The sequence below is a fragment of the Gallus gallus genome, chromosome 6 (genome assembly GCF_016699485.2).
Source record: "Gallus gallus isolate bGalGal1 chromosome 6, bGalGal1.mat.broiler.GRCg7b, whole genome shotgun sequence".
NCBI lineage: Eukaryota > Metazoa > Chordata > Aves > Galliformes > Phasianidae > Gallus > Gallus gallus.
This window is the reverse complement of record NC_052537.1, coordinates 36,042,358-36,063,151: the sequence shown is the minus strand read 5'-3', so window position 1 is coordinate 36,063,151 and position 20,794 is coordinate 36,042,358. Positions and strand designations below refer to the sequence as shown.

At 48.7% G+C, this 20,794-nt stretch overlaps 3 protein-coding genes across 13 annotated transcripts in view; 1 reads left to right on the top strand and 2 right to left on the bottom strand.

Annotated features, from left to right (window-relative positions):
* The window catches only part of OPNVA (vertebrate ancient opsin), a 37,792-nt gene extending 23,777 nt beyond the window's left edge, over positions 1-14,015 (bottom strand). The window contains exons 1-2 of the mRNA XM_046942968.1: positions 13,586-14,015; positions 9,921-10,152 (exon numbers count right to left, since the gene is read on the bottom strand). The gene's annotated coding sequence lies outside the window, so the exon portion shown is untranslated. The remainder of the gene's footprint in view (positions 1-9,920; positions 10,153-13,585) is intronic.
* Positions 14,016-14,172: 157 nt separating this feature from the next.
* NKX6-2 (NK6 homeobox 2) lies at positions 14,173-16,632 on the top strand. Of its 2 annotated transcripts, XM_046942728.1 has the most exons (4): positions 14,173-14,932; positions 15,190-15,362; positions 15,862-16,155; positions 16,274-16,632. In XM_046942728.1, exons 1-3 carry the CDS (start codon positions 14,518-14,520, stop codon positions 16,108-16,110), a joined length of 837 nt encoding a protein of 278 aa, XP_046798684.1. In that variant the 5' UTR covers positions 14,173-14,517; the 3' UTR covers positions 16,111-16,155; positions 16,274-16,632. The 2 variants fall into 2 exon arrangements, with proteins under 2 accessions (XP_046798684.1, NP_001186477.1); NM_001199548.2 differs by having other exon boundaries at positions 15,862-16,632.
* A 2,025-nt stretch (positions 16,633-18,657) lies between these two features.
* INPP5A (inositol polyphosphate-5-phosphatase A) overlaps positions 18,658-20,794 on the bottom strand; it is a 230,852-nt gene continuing 228,715 nt past the window's right edge. For all 10 annotated transcript variants that reach the window (XM_040703146.2, XM_015289008.4, XM_046943201.1 and 7 more), the window contains exon 15: positions 18,658-20,248. In XM_040703146.2, coding sequence (XP_040559080.1) covers positions 20,033-20,248 — 216 coding nt within the window. In that variant the 3' untranslated portion in view covers positions 18,658-20,032. The remainder of the gene's footprint in view (positions 20,249-20,794) is intronic.

The window sequence follows — 20,794 nt, the reverse complement described above, 5'->3', positions numbered from 1 at the left end:
CACAAAGAAGCTCCCCACGTTATGCAACTTGATGCGTGACTTGTAAGTAGATTACACTAATCTGATTTAGCACAAACATTTTATGACTTCTAGTTTGGAAGTGGCCTGCATACACTAGCATGCTTGTAGAGAAGTTCCTCCTACATGATAGTGGGTAAGCATACACCTAGTAAGACATTTCATTTTCCATACAATTTAAGCATGCACTAAGTAGCAGTTAACTGTCACCTTCATCTCTATACTGCTCTATGGCTAAGTTAGGATATAATTTCATGTATTTCAAGTGTGGGTAAAGCAGGCTTTTTTTCCTTAAGAATGCATGATCTTTGCCTTCCTCCGATTTGTCACCCTGATTTTCTCCCTTTGAAAGTCCTTTTGAACTCTTTCCATACCTTCTTATAACTACTGAGCCTTAGACTTAACATTTGTTTTAATGACAGATTTTGTTAGCCAGCACTTTGTTTCTTGCAAACTCGAGCACAAAGATTTTTTCTATACCATCAACAGTTAAATAGACCTTATGTCCTACATAAGAACTTACAAGATGCATGTAGTACTTGCAGTTCAGCTTATCTGAACTTAATTGAATGTAAAATTGTTCAGAAATATTCTAATAAGCAGAAATAAATCTAATCTTCCATCTTTATAGAACACAAAGCAAAGAAGTGGTAGGGGATTAACCTCAGGAAAAAAAAAAAAGCATGACTTAGAAAGTTGAAGAAAATGGTACAAAAGAAAGGATTACTGTCATCATTCATTTGACAAATTGAACGTCAAGTGAAAAGTTAGTGCCAGCAAGGTTAAAAAAAGGTATTGGTCACTTAACAGGGTAGAAAGTGCAAACTAGATTGTATCTAAGTAAATTTAAGCCTTGTGATTTTACATATAGAGAGTACTGTTAAAAAGGCTGTTTTAAAAATAGAAAATTTTCCAGTGGGAAAGGACTCACAGGGATTGCTGAATTCAACTTTCAGACTACTTCAGTGCTGACCCTAAGTTAGAATGCACAATTAGAGCATAACGTTCCATGCTGACAAGACATCACAGGACAAGTGCTGGCTCAAATCACGTATCAATAAACGTACTAAAAAAAGTTGCACTAACATTCATTTCATCCAACAGTCTTCCTATGGAATACGTTCTTTTTTTCTTCAAAGCTTTTTTTTTTTTTTGGAGCTGAGAACTAAGATGGAAGAATACGGGACTCTTATACTGCTGCATCTTTACCTTCATGTTCCCTATTCTCAGCTACCGTTCTCCACAGCTTTGTGAAATAATTTGGATCTTTCATTTGTACTCATATCTGTCACTATGTCAACAAACATCGGGATAAAAGCTGAGGTATTGTTATTAGTAAGCATGAAAGTACATCTCTGCCTATCGTCTTCCTCTTAGGAGGACTTAAATCTTAGTCTCCTGCCTTGTTTTTGTGATTATATTCTCTCCGTGTTTTCTACAGTATTTTTACCTGTAAGTGTATTTGGGGTTTATAGTTTAATTTTCTTTAAATAGATTTAACTGCATAACTGATAATGTAATCTAATTTCCAATTACACTGAGGCAAAGTAAAGAACTAAAGTAACAGAAACTCAAAGCTAATTAAAATATTACTACTACTAAAGCTATTGAAGCACTAGCAAGCCTTATGCAGTGGGCATTCTTATGTGTAAGTCTCAACTCATGTCCCTGAAATGGAACGCACAAATTTCTAGATAGCATGGATATCTTCATAGGATCATTGAATCATTACAGCTGTAAAAGATCTCTAAGATCACCAAGTCCAAGTCCAACCCCAACCCATCCCCACCACACCCAATGACCACGTCCCTCAGTGCTACATCTCTGCTATTCTTGAACATCCCCAGGAACGGTGACCCCACCACCTCCCTGGGCAGCTGTGCCAGCACCTGATCACTCTTTGGAGAAGAAATTTTTCCAGACATCTAATCTGAACCTCCCCTGGCACAGAGCGAGGCTGTCACCTGTCATTCTATTGCTGTTACGTGGGAGCAGAGGCCAACCCCCACCATGCCACAAGCTCCTTTCAGGGAGCTGTAAAGGGCAATGAGGTCTTCCTGAGCTTCCTCCTCTCTGGACTGAGCAATCCCAGTTTCCTCAGCTGCTCCCCATAAGCCCTGTGCTCCAGACCCCGCACAGCTTCATTGAGCTTCTCTGGACACGCTCCATCACCTCAGTGACTTTCTTGTAGCGAGGGGCCCAGAACTGAGCACAGCACTCAAGGTACAGCCTCAACAGTGTCAAGTACAGAGGGACAATCACCTCTCTACTCCTGCTGACTGCACTGTAGTGGTCTACACCACGTACTGCTGAGTACACTATAGAACTACCAAGAAATCCCGTCATGGGAAAATTAGCTGAGCTTGTTCACCTATAGATTCAAATATGTAAGAATAAAAAATTGGCATTTCTTTGTCAATCCAAATAGCATACATGAATTAGAGCATTATTCAGATACAACCAGTTGGTTCAATGAAGAATGTTACCTACAGAATTATTTCTGAACATACTCATGGACCATTAAAACAACTGTTTAAAAAAGTAGCGAGTGCTCATGACTCAGGACTGTGCTAACTGCTTGTCACAAGCCCTTTGAACACTTGCATTGACAACTTATTCTTAAACACTTGGAGTGGCAACACAATTTGAATGCACAAAAATCAATCCAGTAATTTCTACCATGGAAGTGCATGAATGCTTTAGAAAGCCAGTTTGGCTGAAGACAGTTTTGATGGCCTCTTCCCTCATTTTAGAGCTATGGGAGCCTCCCACATTAGTTTAGCAAATCAGCTTAGTATTTTTTTCCCCCTAATGAAAGCACATTTGGTTATTCTAACAAAATTACAAGTACTACAAGATTTCTGACATGAAGATTTAATTGTTTTGTCTGGTACAAACTGAGCAAAAAGGCACTGATGTGTACTTTCAAGAGGATATGCACTAGAGGAGTTCTGTCACAATCTTACTGAAGGAGAGGAGCACAATGACCAATCACTCAGTCTGGAAACCCATCTGCCTTCTGGCATAGAAATGCTTGCCCTTCTAATTTGAACTGTGTTTGATAACTTGCACCAAGCACTAGAGCAGGGAAAATAACAGGAAGGCGATAGATATCAGATGACTAGAGAGGACTTCTTTACAGAAAGGGTGGTTAAACACTGGAATAGCCTCCCCAGGGAGGTGGTTGAGTCACCGTCCCTGGATGTGTTTAAGAGCTGTTTGGATGTGGTGCTCAGAGATATGATTTAGCAGAGGGTTGTTAGAGTTAGGGTACTATGGTTAGGCTGCAGTTGGACTTGATGATCTTTGAGGTCCTTTCCAACCTAAGTAATTCTATGATTCTATGACTCAAAGATAAAGAGAAGATAAAGAGAAAATTGCGTAGGAAGAGACAGAAGGTAAGCCTAGCAAGACTGAGCAAGTAAGCAAAATAGTGTCCACATAGGGGAGCAGTTTACTCCTCCTGTTTCTCGCTATCAAACACTAGTAAAGCAATATACACACAAGAATGCATCATTTGATGCATTTACATCAGCTCTGCACTTTTTTTGAATACAGGCAAGAAGTAGCAAATGGGTCTAGACCTGCAGCACAACCAAGCACTCTGCAATCACTGCTACGCAGGTAACAGCTCATTGAAAACAGCACTGCATTTAAAATTACATTCTTCCCCCAGGAAGCACAATGAACAATATTGGTGAATGAGAGAAAAATGTCCCAGTTTCCAGGAGGCCTGACTACAACTACTCTTTGAAATGATTTTCATTTACTTCAGTATCACACTTATTTTGAAATTTGATAGTAATCCAAAGAGGCAGAAGAACAGGGATGGCTTAAAACTCTACCCCTTTGAGTTTTTCTGTATAACAAAGTGAAATAGTATTATAGTGCCCTCAGGTGGTGTAAATTCAGTTCTGTCCTACTGTCTTTTCTAGAGAGCTAGCTCTATAAATAATACCAGTTTTCAGAAAACTGAATGAATATGGAAGAAAGCTGCAAAGAAAGGGAAAGCAAAGAATAAATATCATTGTTTCCAGGGAAGACTCTTGTTCAGTGCTTTGCCAACTTTTGATTTTTAAAAAGTATTCTTTATTCATTTTTAATTGTCTGGAAAGAAGTCCAACAGATATCCCAAAGAAAACCAAAACACCACCACCATTCACGGGAACAAAGATTGCTGCAAGTAAAGATCTAGAAAGGAAAAAAGCAAGAAAAGGTAATGAATTCAATAAGAGCTTTTCAGAACAAAAGACAAGAGATGTAATTAACAAAAAACAGACAGTACCATCTCTTAAAAACATATAGCTTAATAGAAAAAAAGGTGAAAATACAGCAGCACATAATAGATTTGTCATGTCTTGAAACTTACTGAATTCTTGCTATTGTTTTCATATAAGCTTACTGTGGGGTAAACAAAGGCAATGACAGAGCCTTTTCCTGGGATACAGGCACTACAGAACAGAATAACAAAAGACAAATTGACTCAAGTCTTCCAATGACTACCAACAGCTCAAAGGGAGTGTGATCTCAAGAGATGCAGCACCCTTAGCTTCTAACCCTTAAATCAGAGAGGAGGGACAGCTCTATCCTCCCCCCCTTCCAGTCACTCAGGTACATTGCTTGCACCTGATCTCCCTGGGTTAACCACACCTGGTGATCAACAGTTAGTTCAGGCTGTGACTTGGCAGTTCCACTGCACTCCACCCCTTCATAGCATGAACAAACCATTGAGCAGGTAGGTAGTGTGAGCTCCTGCTGTTTTGGTGACCCAAAAATCCAATGTACATTGTGACGCATGTACAATACCCAATGTGATACAGGATGTTAAGGCACTAAAGGCAATTACTAACAGTCTTTTTTGAGGTTCTGCTGGGCCACTACTTGATGTGCCTTCTGAAGGCGTATTTTCTTCAAGGACCGGTAGCACTTCAGATTCACACTCACCATTTCCCAGTTGTTCAGCTGTCTACCACTGGGTGTCACAATGTTTCCCCATAGACAACTGGAGCATGCTGGAACAGTATTGCTCCTACCGGTGGTCCTGTGAACTTAACCACCTCAGGAGGAGTAGTACAGATGTTTAATAGGCACAAGGAGGAGTAGGTCTGCCCACCATAGTAGGATACAGGCTGTGTTTCGGTCTTGAGTCAACAGCTCTGCTTGTATTGGGACATGGATTGCCGTATCAAGTGCTAAAGAAGGGGGGGGGGGGGGGGGGGGGAATGGACATGATTAATGCCCCTTTTGCAGTGAAAATGGGAGTGCCAACTACTATCTCCATTGGCCACATATGAACTACTGGAGGGCTTACTGATCCCCCAACCTCTAATAATCTCCCCCAAGGTGCAAGTACACCACACTATTTTGGTCCCACTTGTACCTTCGAAGGCCATTTTACCTTGTGTTTTCTGGGCTCTAGGTCATCAGGGGCAGGGAGCAGAAGATTATTCATGGTGCCAATTTGTGGCTTGGGTGAGGTGTCCTTGCCTGTAATTTGTATCCTTAGCGGTGAGGCCCAAGTTGTCTGCAACATTCAAAAAGCACTGGGTCTGCCATCCCTTGGTCTCTCATGTAAGTTCCACAGGGTTTCATGGACTCTCTTGGTCCACCCCTGAAAGGACTGTGAATCTGCATTCAGAGCGGCCTTCAGGATCCCACTGTATCTTTCTATTAGGCCTGCCCCTGTTGGATTATAAGGGCACGTGACCCAGCGCACCACTATTTGTGATTGGGCCACCCCCACCTTAGGAACGTGGGTTAGATCTTTTACCCACCCCTGAACTGGCAAAGTTGTTTTAACAATAATCTCTGTAGTCTGTGTTATTGGTTTCACCACTTGCAGAGCAGAATAGGTATTGCTTCTCAGCCATACTGTACCTTTCTTCTGCTCCACACCAAATCGGCAGCCAAAACCCAAATAGTGTTCCAGTGGAACTCTGGCACTGCCCCAAGCCCCAGTGGAACCCTTCTTGAGTTACATGCACATCTACTTTGGTTGGAGGGATTGGATGGAATATGCCTAGCGCCTGGGCCTGTTTAACAGCTATTTTTGCCTGCTGGAAGGCTTCTTGTTCTGTTCTACCCCAATCCCACACCTGGCCTTTTTTTTGGTAGCTGATACAGAGGTTTTAACAGGTGAACTAAGTACGGTATGAGGGATCACCAATATCCTAATATACCCAAAAACTCCTGCGATCGCTTTGATGTTGTGGTAACTAGGAATGCTTGGACCTTACCTATCATCACGCTGGACAACACCCAGGAATTTAACTGATAGCTCTGGCCCTTGTACTTTCCATGGGTTTATAGCCTATCCTTTCACCTGTAAATAGGCAGTTAGTGAAGTTACTGACTCCTCTAATGCCTCCATTGAGTCAGATGTTAATCTGTTAATCATCAGATGTTAATCATCAGTGTAGTGGTACATTTTGACAGTAGACTGTTTGTTTCAATTTGCCAGGTCACATGCCACCAGATTATGATGTAGGCGAATGCATGTACCCCCGAGGCAGGACTTGAAAAGTCCACTATCTGCCCTATGAATGTAAACTGGTCTTGGGATTTCGTAGCAATTGGAACAGTGAAAAATACATTTGCCAAATCCAGAACACAGTGATATGTTTCTATTTCTCTACTTAACGTACCTATGAGCGAGGTGATACTGGGTACGGCTGCATGGATTGGTGGTGTGACTTCATTTAGTTCTTGTAGTCTACTGCCATTCATCACATAGCATCTGACTTCCTGACTGGCCACATGGGGGAGACGTCCAACCCCTAGTTTTAATCATGTTTGGGTTATAAGGATCATCTGTCCCTCAAACCCCCTTCTCATCGACTTAGTGCCTGAAAATTGTTTTGGGTCACCATATATAATTGGTGTTTCTGCTCTGGCATCCACTAGTGCCATAACCTGATGAATATTCTTTCAGGACTAATGAAGTGTTAGTTCAACACAGGACCTCTGGTCCACTCTGGAGGCTGTAGTCTCAAGGGATTTCTGCTCCTAATTTTCATCAGCCAGAGCCTCTTCAGACTTGTTCAACCAATTTAAAGCCATCAACAGCCGCCATGCCATGATAGATGTGGCCAATTGTCATTTTCTAGTAGTCAGTATACCTTTGCTAAGGGCATGGAAATACTGGGCCAGGCAGGCAGGGACTCACTGATATTTCCTCCATCCTGCAAGGAGCCCATTTTTTAATTATAGAAGTAAACCCATGATACAGGGATCTTAAGAATCCTGGGACGTGCCCTAGCAAAATTTCATTCAAAGGAGTAGCCCCTCCCTATCCAAACCACCCCCCATATATTACTTAGAAATGCCATACTAAATATTTTAGGAAGCTTATAATGGAATACCATTAAATACCTTTAAAGGTATTTGGCTACCTGACTTGCCAAAATGTGGGGCAACAAAGGCAATGACAGAGCCTTTTCCCAGGATAAAGGTGCTATAGAACAGAATGACAAAAGAATTGACTCACTCCTTCCAATAACTGGCAATAGCTCCAAAGAAGCATGATCTCAGAGAGAGATGGCTCCCTCAGTTTCTAACCCTTAAATAACAGAAAAGAGAGGTAGATATAGCCTCCACTCCTTCCGCTCACTCAGGTGCATTGCTTGCCCCTGGAGCTCCCTGGGTTAGCCACATGGTGCTCAACCATTGGGTCAAGCTGTGATCTAGCAATTCCACTGCACTTTCCAAAGGCTTTCACTGTCAAAAATACATCCCTGGTGTTCAGTCTTCAGTGATGAACTGCATTTCCACCTTCGGGGAAGAAATCTAGTTCGAAGTAATCTGTGTCCTGAAGACAAAGGAAATCTACACTGTGTATCTGTCCAGTACTTTATTTTTGTTACTAAGTCTACCCACATAAAACAAATTTTATTTAGCTGTTCTGCTTCTAGACATTCAAGATTATTCCAGTATTGTATATAGTATGACTATCTGCTGTATGTCCAACATTTATCATTGTTTGATGTCTCAAAGAAAATGTGATGAAGATCAGCATATCAGGAGAACTCCTTAATTAATCACAGTTAAGAGGCTTTCCAGAGATTCTGCAATATTACAAGCACTGTTTTGCTATCAGAATACTCTTAAGGCGATGGCCTTCATCTTATATCACTGAATTTATGCACTGAAGATGTTGGGAGTTGCGTCACTGAATATGGTTCCAGCAGAGAATACTACCATAGCATAGCTTTGCCCTCTTCTCAGATCAGTTTTGTTCTGTTGTCTTTTCTACAAAGACAGCCCAGAAAAATCACAAAATCATTTAGATTGGAAAAGATCTTAAAATCATCAACATATCATCCACATAACTACCAAGTCCACTACAGTCCACTGCCATGAGGGCCCATCTCTCAAGCCTGTCCCAGTCCTTCAGGTGGCACATCATCTGCACCACTCAGCTCGATGTCAGCTGCAAACTTGTTGAAGGTGCCCAGCTGGACACTGAGCCACTGACTACAACTCTCTGGATGAAACCATCCAGCCAACTCCTTACCCACCAAATAGTCCAACCTTAAAATACATCTCTATAATTTAATGACAAAGATGACGATTGCTTTCTTGTATGTTTCTTCATTCACCCAGCTTTCTGAAAAATCAGTATTATTTTGACTTTAATATCTATAGACGTTACTGATCTACTATTCTTTCAGCTCCCCTCGGAAGAATTCTGATGTCCTCCAGCTTATAAACACTCTTATCCTCTTCATACCAGCTCAGACTTTTCTGCTCCAGAATTGGCTCTTAATGCCTAGGACAGCAAAATAGCCACTACAGTACATGAACACATTCCCTGAACAGCTCAGAAAAGTCATTTTCAGACTTTCAAAACCCAAATGGGGAAAAAGAAATTTGAATCCCACCAAATGTTCACTTTCTGTGGAAATTATACTTCCTATTCCTTTCACATGGCAGCTTTGGACACTACCCCTGCCACTCAAAAACTATGATTTACAGGAAATGTTAGAAAACTGTAAAATCAACGCAACAATTGACACCAGGATTTCTGAGGGCGGCCAAAAGAATTACTACGACATTCATAGCACTTACCTTTACAAACCATATCCTTCAACAATAACAACAAATACAAAACAAAACAAACAAAAAAAAAAACCATACCCAAAAACCAAAACAACAAAACCATTGCAAGCATCTCACCTGGAGGCACCCCTACAAGCTTTCAACAATCTCTAATTACTATCTTTCTTTTCCCCCTCCCTTTTAAAGTATCTCACTTGTACATCCGTTTCTCTGTGGCTCAGAGAGAATCAATAGTGCTTACAAGTACACTATTTATTGGCAATTTACTCCTGATTTCCCCCATCTAGGCTATCAATAGAAAGGCAATCTCTTTATGGAACTAATGACTTGCGGTAAAGTATGGACATCCATTTAATACAAATAAGGGCAAACGATTTCCCAGTCTTGGTTAGATAAAATAGAGCTCACAAGGGCTTATCTCACTTAAAAAGAGTAACTTGTAGCCTTCTCTCATTAAAAGGATAAACTATTAGAAAAGAGACTGGATGGGGGAGGGGGGGGGGGGGGGGGGAGAAAAAGAAAAAAAAACAAACAAACCCTACACTGCTGGAGTGAGGTCTAGTAGGCAGTCAAGCCTGACTTGTCCAAGAAAGCAACCTTCTTAGTTAACTAAACCACTGGCAGAATTAAAGTGACAGGCAAGATATGGCTTCCAGACAAAAAAATAAACAGACGTATCAAAGAGCTGTGAACTTTAGCAGTGAGCTGCTGAAAGCAGCACTGGCATTTCAGTCAATCATAAACTGCAGTGCATGGGCTCTGAGCATGTGAGAGGGAAAGGCAGTGGTGCTGCCAATGAGCCCTTCATTTCAAAAAGGATATTAAGCCATAACAAAGCCACTCACCTTGCCATAATTAAGAGTGCATCTCATGGGACAAGAGATAGAACTTGTTTCTTGATGCGCAACAATTAAATCTTCAGTACTACTGACAAAGGACACAAGACGACAACATTTCCAGCTAGGAATTTCAGGTTGAACTCCTGGGAGGACAGATAGCCTTTGGCACTGCAACTCTGTAATGACTCATCGTTGAGCAGAGGCATGACACAAGATGCAGGAAAAGATTCCTTCCAACCTTAGGGAAAAAAAGAAAGTGTTAGAACATGCTCAAGTCTAAACATAAACGAGTGCTTTCTTGGCTTAATTTATAGAACCCTGTAATGCAATATTCCAGTTAGAGAATATAATTAAAAACATTGCATTAAAACGAAATAGAAAGAGACTACAGCACAGAGACCACCTAGCCTAAACACATAGAATCATTCAACCATAGAATGGTTTGGTTTGGAAGGAGCCTTTGATATCATGTAGTTCCAGCCCCGTGCTGTAGGCAGGGACACCATTGGCCTTCTGGGCTGTGAGAGCACATTGCTGCCTCATGTTGCATCTTTAATCAAGCGACACTCCCAAATCCTTCTCCTCAGTGCTGCTCTCAAGCCAGTCTCCACCCAACCTCTATCTGTTCTTGGGATTGCCCTGACCCAGGTGCACGACTTTTCACTTGGCCTTGTTGAACTTCATGAGGTTGGCATGGGCCCACCTCTCAAGCCTGCCCAGGTCTCTCTGGATAGCATCCCTTCCCTCTAGCATGTCAGCTGCACCATTCAGCTTGGCATCATCTGCAAACTTGCTGAGGGTGCACTCGATCCCACTGTCCACCTCACCTACAAAGACATTAAATAACACCGATCTCTGAGGAATGCCACTCATCACCGGTCTCCTCTTGGATACTGAGCTGCTGACCACAACTCTCTGAGTGCGGCCATCCAGCCAATTCCTTACCCAGCAAGTGGTGCATCCATCAAATCCATTTATCTCCAGTTTGGTGGCCAGGATGTCATGCAGGACAGCGTCAAATGCTTTGCTCAAGTTCAGCTAAATGACGTCAGCTACTCTTCCTTTATCTACTGAGGCTGTAACTCCATCATAAAAGGCCACCAAGTTTGCCAGGTGTGACTTGCCCTTGTTGAAGCCAGGTTGGTTACCACCAATCACCTCAAAATGACTTTGTTTTTTTTTTTGGTGACTGCATTACTAGCCCCCAGCATCTCCCATTTCGAAACACGGGGAACATCCACAGGGATGCTGCAATGAAGCAGTACCACAGCATGACGAACACAGGCAGGCAGCATGGTTACAGAGACTCAAAGTGAGTTTTCTGCTCCCTGTCACCAATTCTCTAAATAGCTATGTGAACTGAGAACCTTTCTCCTTGCTCCTACGTCTGCCATAACCAATAGAATAATTCAGCAAAGGACATCTGCATGGAGTGCTGCCCTCAGTTCCTCCTTCCCTGATCACTCTATTTGGATGTGGACATTCACATCTGCACTTTGGAATAACAAGCAACAGAGTAGGGAATGCTTCCATGCACCGTAGAGTTGTTACAGTCCATAAAGTGAGAGAGAGAGAACAAGCATTTGCACCCAATGAAGGTAAAACACGGGTTACTCTGTTCATAGCATTACATTCACACCCTTTCAGACATTTTCAGCTGCACAAAAGCTACAAGAAAAGGTACTTCAACGTATGCATGGCAAATGGAAGCACAGAAGGGTTAAACAGAGCTTGTCTTAAGGAATCTGTGCTGTGGTATTTAATAATATTCTGCTCTGAACACACAGGGATGTATAACTCTCAGACAAACTTGATGTTACCAACCTCAGTTTTGCTATATGCCCTATGGTAATAAAACGTACTCACAATTCCAGCACAGAGCTACAACCACACACGCACACAAGGTGCTGACTTCATTATCAACAAGAGCCCGGTAATAGGCCATTATTGTTTGAACGGCGCTCTCCGCGTCCCGCCGCCATGCTGCGCCGTGGGGTCGCCCCAGAGGGACACGCGGAGTCGCAGCACCGAGCCCGGTACTCCGAGACACCGCCAGCTGCCTCCGCTCCCGCCCCAAGAGGAGCCGCGACCCGACCGAGAGCCGCCAGGGGGCGCCGCCAGCACGCGCCGGGGGGCGCGGAACGAGGAGCGGCTGTGCTTCCCCTGGCCGGCGCTGCCGGGCCCACGCGTGACGTCCCCTGGGGAGCGGCCACGCGTTAACGCGCACACCGGAGCGTCGGAGCGCCAGCGCGAGCGGCGGCGTCCTCACGTTAACCCAGCTCGGGACCTTACCGGCACTGAATTACGGCTGATTAGAAACGTCTCGGACCGCTTGGTTCCCACTTCGGAACTCCTCTTTCAAAGCCATCACCGCGGCGATGCCGCCTGCACCGGGCGGCCCCGGCAGCGCGCGAGGTTCTGCTGGAAACGCACGGAGCGCTCGGGACCGGCGCAGTGCGCAGCCCCGGGGCGGAGGGAAGCAGCCGGTGCCGGTGCCGCTGCCGGGGGAGGAGAGGTGGGTGGAAGGTGTCGGCGCGGCCGGAGGTGCCGCTTATAGTGCCGTGGAGGTCAACGGGAGGCTCCTTCTGCGCCCCCCCCCCCCCTCGTCGGAAGGCCGGAAGGAAAAACAGTGAACGAGTTCGGGGGGTCTACGGAGATAACAACTACACGTACTTACACACGTGGAAAAAAAATGGTGTCTTAGATTGCAGGGAAGTCACGGAACAGGAACAAAAGCACAGTTAATGCGTAACAACTGCCATCGATGGCATGAATTACGTGCCCACCCCACCGCGCAGGTTTAAGGCGAGTACGAGGAGCCGACTGCTGGAGGTTATGTGTCCCAGAGGCCGAGACCGGGAGGAGAGCCTCGAGGCTTCCCGCGGGACTCGCAGAGAACAGGGTGCATAGAGTGTCCGCGCGGTGCAACCTGCGAGAGAACGTCCAGAGGTTGGGGGGAGGGAAGGATTTGGGGACCGGACACGGGCACCCGCCGGGAAAGCGGCGGGCCGGCTAGAGAAGAATCCCATCCCGATCGGCCGCGCAACGCCCCGTCGGCTGCCGCTCTCCTACCTCGGCCCTCGGTCCCGTGCAAAGAAACGGAGTCCCGGCGGGGCACGACCCCGGCAGGGCCGGCACACAGGAGAGGAGACGCGCGGTGCCACCTCCCGCAGCCCCGCGCCCGCCGGGACAACCGCACCGCCCATCGCGCCCGTAACGCTGGGGGGAAAAGCTCAGCGCAGCCCTCGCTGTTCTCTTTTGGTGTTTACAACAGAAAACGTAAAGCAGCAACGAAGTGGTTTACTGAACGTCCTTTGGAGTAGTGCCATTATTAACCCCACGTGCGCACGTTACGCCTCAACAAGGACACACGCGACGAGCCGCCCTGCGGCATCGTTTCTCACCTGGGCGCCTGAAAACAGAGCGCGGCTCGAGCTCGGGCGGTTCCGTCCCGAATGCACCTCGGCACGAATGCGGCGGCTTCGGGCTGAACACCCGGAGGACATCCGAGAACGGACACAGCCAGAGCCGAGCGCCGCGCCCGTCGGAACCGTTCCGCTCGCGGTCGCTGCGAACACTTCGACAAACATTAATTCCCCACTCGTTCCTTAATTAGCGATGCATCAAAACGCGGGAGGAGGTACTTGTAAGGCAAAGAACGCGCTACGAACCTGCTTCCATTATTATTTTCGGTCGCAGTCTCAGCTCCTGAAGCCTTCTTTCCCGGACGCTGCGCGCAGTTCGCTCCGGAGCGGCTCCGGGGCGGTGTCAGCGGCGCGGCCGTTCCGCTCAGGAGGTGCCGCCGTTCCCGCAGCGGTGCCGGGCGCGAGCAGAGCCGCCGCTGCCGCCACGCACGGTCCTGTGAGGGTCCGAACGAGCACCGTAGCGGCGACCGCCGCACGTCCGAGGGCAGAGCCGAGTATCAGCCGAGTGGGAGATGGGCGCCGACGTACGGCCCCGATCCGCTCCGCGGCCCCGCGCCCATCGAGCAGGAGCAGCCCCCGAGGCCCGGCCGCTCCGCGCCGAGGCGGATCCCTGCGGACAGCACCGGGCCGTGGGGCGGAGCGGACACGGACGCCCCCCACGCGCTCCCCTGACTCCGGGGCCCGCCCGTCCGGCGCGCTGTGACGTATCGCTGTAAGAGAGCTCTCCGCACTCCGATTGGGCCGCGGCGGCAGCGCGGGGTGGCGGCCGCCCAATAGGCGCGCGGCTCGCAGGTGCCCGCGCGGTTATCTGCGCCCCGGGCGCGGCGCGGAGCGGCCCCGGACGCGCGGGCGAAGGCGCGGAGCTGAGTGGTGCGGCGCCTACTGGAGCCCTGCGCGGCGTAGGGCCGCAGGCAACCGGGACGTGGCGCGCTCCGTGCACCGCTCTGGTGGTGCCGCTTCTCTCCTCCCGCCGCGCCGTCGGAGCGCGTCTCCGAGAACGGAGCGGGTGGAGCGGTGCCGTGCCGAGCCGAGGTTCTTCCGCTCCGAGCAAACTTTGCCGGCGGCTGCTGCCCGCGACCCACGAACGGAGAGAGGGCTGCGCCGGCGCTCCTCGCGTGGGGCCGTACCGCGAGCTTCGCCCCACTTGGAGCAGGACCGGCGTCCGTGGATGACCGCCAATGTTAGCGGTGGGGCAGATGGATGCTAACCGGCAGAGTGCGTTCGTGCTGGGCAGCACGCCGCTGGCCGCGCTGCACAACATGGCCGAGATGAAGAGCTCTCTCTTCCCCTACGCCCTGCAGAACCCCTCCAGCTTCAAGGCGCCGGCCCTGGGCGGCCTCAACACGCAGTTGCCCCTGGGGACGCCGCACGGCATCAGCGACATCCTGGGGCGGCCCGTGGGCGCCGCCGGCAACCTGCTGGGCGGGCTGCCCCGCATCAACGGCCTGGCCGCCTCGGCCGGCGTGTACTTCGGCCCCGCCGCCGTATCCCGGTACCCGAAGCCGCTGGCGGAGCTGCCGGGGCGGCCGCCTATCTTCTGGCCGGGAGTGGTACAGGGCTCTCCGTGGCGGGACCCGCGCCTCACCTGTCCCGGTAAGTGCGACGCTACGGGGCGCGCCCGGCGGTGCCCCCCTCCCCCAACCCCCCCCCCTTCCTGGGCCGCGGAGGGCGAACTGTGGGCAGCGCGGACAGCTGGAACCCGCGGAACGCGGAGATGGCTCCGCACTGTGCCCTGTTTCGGAGCGGGCGGCGGCGGAGCCTCGGGACAGACCCGATTCCCCTCCTCTGCCCCCCCACTCCGCGGCGAGCGCGAACCCCTCCTGACGGAGCTGTTTTCCCTCCGCTTCCAGCTCAGACGGGGATGGTTTTGGACAAGGACGGGAAGAAGAAGCACTCGCGCCCGACTTTCTCGGGGCAGCAGATTTTTGCTTTGGAGAAAACCTTCGAGCAGACGAAGTACCTGGCAGGGCCCGAGCGAGCGCGGCTTGCCTATTCGCTGGGGATGACAGAGAGCCAGGTGAAGGTAGGTCCCGCCGCCCGCACCCTTTTGCACTCAGAACCGCGCCGCTGCCGCATGGGGCTTTCTTTTTTTTCTTAAGTCGATGATAATTTAAATCGCACCATTTGGATACTGAATAGAATTTTTTTAGTTTAGTTTCTACGTAACTTACTTCGTACTTAGGGCTCATTATGCTGCAAACGATTAAAAAAAATTCCCTGTATGAATCCATCGTTCAAGGGCCCGCAGGCGCTGCTCGCAGTAGCTGCTCCGGCGGCCGCTGCCTGGCACTGCTCAGTGCAGAGCCGCGCTGTTTTGGCAGCGGTGTTGGGAGCCCCGAGGCGCGGACGAGCTCTGCCCGTGGCCGTGCCGCTGCCGGCACCGCGCTGCTTCGTTTGCAGCGGTGACTGCTCCGCGGGGCCGGGGCGGGTGACCCCCGGGTGTCGCCGCAATCCCTCGCGGTGCCGGGACGGGGCGGGATTGGCGCGGGGCCGGCCGAGCTGAGCGCTCCTCTCGGGGCCAGGTGTGGTTCCAGAACAGACGGACCAAATGGCGGAAGCGGCACGCGGCTGAGATGGCCTCGGCGAAGAAGAAGCACGACTCGGAGACGGAGAAGCTGAAGGAGAGCTCGGACAATGAGGATGATGACGAATACAACAAACCCCTGGACCCCAACTCAGATGACGAGAAAATCACGAGGCTATTGAAAAAGCACAAATCCACGAACCTCGCCCTCGTCAGCCCCTGCAGCACCAGCTCGGACACGTTGTGAGCGGTGCGCCTGGATGTCGAAGTGGTGTGTTGTACAGCCCGAGATGTATGTGAAATGTATATATTTTTTACAGAATAAGTTATGAAATTATTTTCTTTCTCATCGATGTAAATTTCGGAGGAATCTTTCCGACTTCTTGGTTTTCCTTTCATGTCCCTTTCAGGTTCGCTCCTCTCTCTTTCAGCCAATTCCTGCTCCTAACAATCAGCGTTTGTCACCGTTTTGTATGGAGCACAAAACCCCAGCGCGGCCACTTTGTACATAGTGAACTTCAGATTTTGTGATGTATATTTCTAGTGTAAAAACAGCGTTTTCTTTCACTCCTTCCCTCTGCTCAGGGGTTTGGCGGTTTGATTTCTTCTGCCTCCGGATTTTATGCTTAATAATATCAAAAGAGGGGAAAAAAAAACGCAAGAGAAAAAAAAGGACACTTGATTTTAAATTGGATTAATACTGTCGTCTCCACACGGGTTGGAAAGACTTCGTATACATCAATAAATTATTTAACACGCTTTGCCTTCAGCGCGTTTTCCCCCGTGGTGCCGCTTTTTGCTCAGCCCGGGCCGGAGGGGCCACACCTCCGTGCTGCGGCAATCGCAGCGGGGCGCGGGGGTACTCGGGGCCGGGCTGCCTCACCGCTCCGGGGCCGTAGTGCCGAAGGACCGCCGTCGGGGAGGCTCTGCCCGCCCCGTTCCCGTGGCGCTCCGCAGGTGGGGATCGGGCAGCTGCGGTCCGCGGGGACGGGGGTGGCGCGGCGGGGCCGCGGCTGAGCAGGGAAGGCCGAGTCTGTCAGCGGCGTCGGGAAAGGCGTTCGGTACCGCATGGAATTCTCGCGTGCTGTGGCCGCACCGTCTCCGCAGCGCGAACGTACGGGAGGTGCGTGGGTCTAAGAGCGCACCGTGACACCCGGGGTCGAGGGTCAGACTGCACCGGCTGCCGGTACGGAAAAGCGGTCAGACGGCAGCGGCAGCTGCGGCCTTTGCCGCGGGGAGCGGAAGGCGGAGCCCGGACGGCGGCCACAGAGCGGTCCCCGAGGGCAAAACCGCCTCGAACGCGGCGGGGATCGTCGCCAGCGCCATCTCCTCCACCGCGAGCCTCGGCCCTGAGTGCTCGCATTCGCGGCTCGGGACCGCCGCACTGTCAGTCCGACGTAATTCGGAGGCCTCGCAGCCGCCCGGCGCTCCGCTGCTCTCGAGCGTATTCGAGGCCGGGCGGGCGCAAGGCAGCTTCGCGGTCGTGCTGCTTCGGTCCGACTACTTTTTAAAACGAACAAGACGCGATTTCTGCCTCTTAGCTGCTACGTGGCTGCTGCCCGAGGCGGTGCCCAAGCTGCCGGCCGCCTCCCGCAGAGCTGTGCGGCGCTCCCGAGACGCGGAGCAGAAGAGCCGCGGAGCCCCGCCGAGCCGCCCCGCGCTGCCGTCGCTGTGCAGCGCTTCTCTCGGGGACGGGCAGAGCGTCTCCCGCCAGGGCAGCGGCAGCGCAGGGCAGCGGGGTCCGCGTTCTGCCTCTGCCGCCGGGCTCTACGGGACCGTGCCGTGCCGCCCCACAGACGGAGTGAATCGGATTTAGAAATTAATCTCCGCTTCTGTTTTCGTCACCGAGACACGGCGCCAGCGCCGCGGCTGCCCGACTCTCGGTGGAAAACGGCACGATAAAAAAACACCCATCCCGAAAGCGGAGAACAGTTACGCCCGTTGCCGCTCCTTATTTCTTAAAACGAAACGCGCCTCACGGAACGCGACGGTCTGTATCGGCCGTGCGCGCCTTTCACAGAACGTGGAACCGCGGCGCTCCGTCCCGGGACGCCCCGGGGGGCAGCGATGGGAGCGGACCGCGATGGGAGCGGATCGCTGCTACGCGCCGGGGTCGGTCGGGGCTCTGCGCGGGGAGCGGCAGCGGAGCGGTCCGAGCGCTGCTCAGCGGGATTGCTCCGCTCACTGCGGGACGCGCTCCGGGACGGAGCCCCGCCGGCGCCGCCGACTGCGCTCCCCCCCCCAATCATTTCTTTCTTTCTTTCTTTCTTTTTTAATGTTAAAATTGCATTTTATGAATTTATGCGCGTTAAATTCGAGACTCTTTCAACTCCACAGGTTACCGTGCCGGGTTACCGTGTTACTGACTGCTGCGGAAGGATCGGGACTATTTATGGCCCCGCAGTTTATGGCTCTGCTGAATTTATCTATCAATGAGCCTTCAGTCTGAGTTCGAAGGCAGTCTTTTTTTTTCCCCCAAACCCAGAGATAATCACGGAGCACTCCACGATGGCATATTTATTGAGCTGCAGAGACTGGCATCTCATCAATAGCTCATAAAGCTGTACGTCTCCTGTGTGAACACTCCAATACCGAGCCCTCAGTGCCTTTTTCTCAGTTTGCATTATGTTTTGATTAACACCAGAAGTACGTTCTCTTACATGGGTTTTCACTCAAAAAACAACCCTGTTAACTGGCAGGAGATAAGAGGGTAACTCATTAGTATGAAATCTGACCGTTCGGTAATTTCCCTGCAATCTGGGATGCCCGCATTGAAGGGACAGACACATGAACGTTCACCATGATCAGTTTTATTGCTTGAGAACCAGAGTACTCATTGCTAAAGGCCTTCAAAGTTACCATGAGTTGAGTTTGCTTAAATAGAATTACAGTGTGGTTATAATGCAACATGGCACAGTAACAATACAGAGCTGCAGGCACCCTTCGGGCAGCAGTACTCAGTAGGAACAGTACGGATTGAACTGTTGAGAAAACATTCTGCAAGCAGACACCAAATCATTTCAATGGTAGTGATTTATACCAAAATCCAGCATAAATCTAATGCCATCACGCAGTCCATGAACTCTGTAGTGTTCTAAATTAAATCAATAAAACATACATTTGTGTTTCATCAACAGACTCCCTAATCACCCTTTAATGTTGTATTTAGCGGTGGGAGAAAAATGTTACTAACAGGATGATAGCGTCGGCTGCACCGAGCCACCAACCAGGGCAAGTTACGGTCCTTTTTCTTCCTTTAACCCTGTATGTGTACAGCCAGTGTCCAATGGAGTTGCTACCCAAAGGAGACCATTATTTTCTTCTCCCGAATTGTTGTTGTTGTTGTTTTAATACAGAATACTTGGCACCATAAAACAGTAACAAAGGACAGACAAAAACAGTTTACAAAATTCTGGAAAGTTACACCCAAACCTAGCTAAGAACTTCACATTCAATCCTTAATAGTACATAGAAAGAAGGGATTATAGGAGCAACAAAGTGAAACTGCTAATATATGTACTATATAGTATGCTATATACCTGTATCGAGGATGGCACTGCTATATATTACTTATTATATAAATGTTGGTTGTTGATGTACACTAACTAAACCTGCTACGGCTCCAACACTACTGCTGATATGGCACTCTCAAGCATTCATATTGGAAAGTATATTTAGCATAAGTTTTGGTCAGGTTTATAAATTATTTATATATCTGTGTATATATATACACATACATACATATATATACACACACATATGTATGTATAGAAAGCAGCTGCTGTGTGATTCAAAAACCATGTAACATGGCAGTATAGTAAATAACTTGAGAAAAAAAAATATAAAAATGAAAAACAAAACACTAAAACTAAAACACAAACCATAAGCCTTGGTCGACAAAGAAAATACCATTTAAAACCATCGATATCTCCATCTATACAATCCAATGTACAAAACCCCAAAGTGGTAAAGATATATAATGTCAGGCATGACACCTTTAAAAGTTTATAATATGTTGAAGTAACTTTTCCACATCATCGACAAACACTTATTAAAAGTTGAAGGTTGTGAAGTCTAAAATACATAACATCTCTGCTGTCTATTTAGAGTTTTGGCAACAGAATTGTGACATATATATATAAAAAATAATTCCACATTTCTACTTGATGTCACACGAACATACAAGACAGTGAGGTATGTGAGGCTTTTCTCGAACAGAGTCCAGATGCTGAAGCATAGTGTACGATCAGCAGTCTAAGAATGTGGCACTCGGGACGTATCGATACAGCTGTTACAGTTATGTATTTCTGGATGCTGCCATTCCTCCCCTCCTCGCTACAGTGTCGTTTCATGGAAAATCTTCTCATTCCGAAGGCATCTTTTTCCTGTTGCAGAATTGGCATTTTTTTAAAAAGAAAAATAAACACAGGGGCAATGATGTAGAAAATATAAACGTAAAGGAAAAAAAATGATATTTACCACCACATCACTGCACGACACAACACTTGTGCACATTTGCAATAGGTTTACCTGCCCCAGCAGCTATTCGAAAGGACAGGAACACAGGCTGCAGCAAGTCAGGAGAAACAGGAGTTACACATTGGAAATCTTTCCTTTTCAAACAGTAACAAACACACAAGAACAGAACGGTGCAACGATTTCTTGGATTAACCCAACTGCAAAAAGCACGAGAGCTATCGCAGCTCCCTGCTCCCACTGAAATCCAAGGGACCATTTCCTGCTGATTCCCGCAGGTAGAACTCCCCCTGCACCTCCCATCTATCACAGAATCTCAGTAGCTCAGCTGAGCGTACCACGCTAAATGAAAATCCATGTTCAGTGCATCAGTGACAGAAGAAACAAATATGATCGCTTCTGCAGCGCCTGTCAGCCACCAACACACCAACTTTTTATTTGCTGCAGAAGTAGTA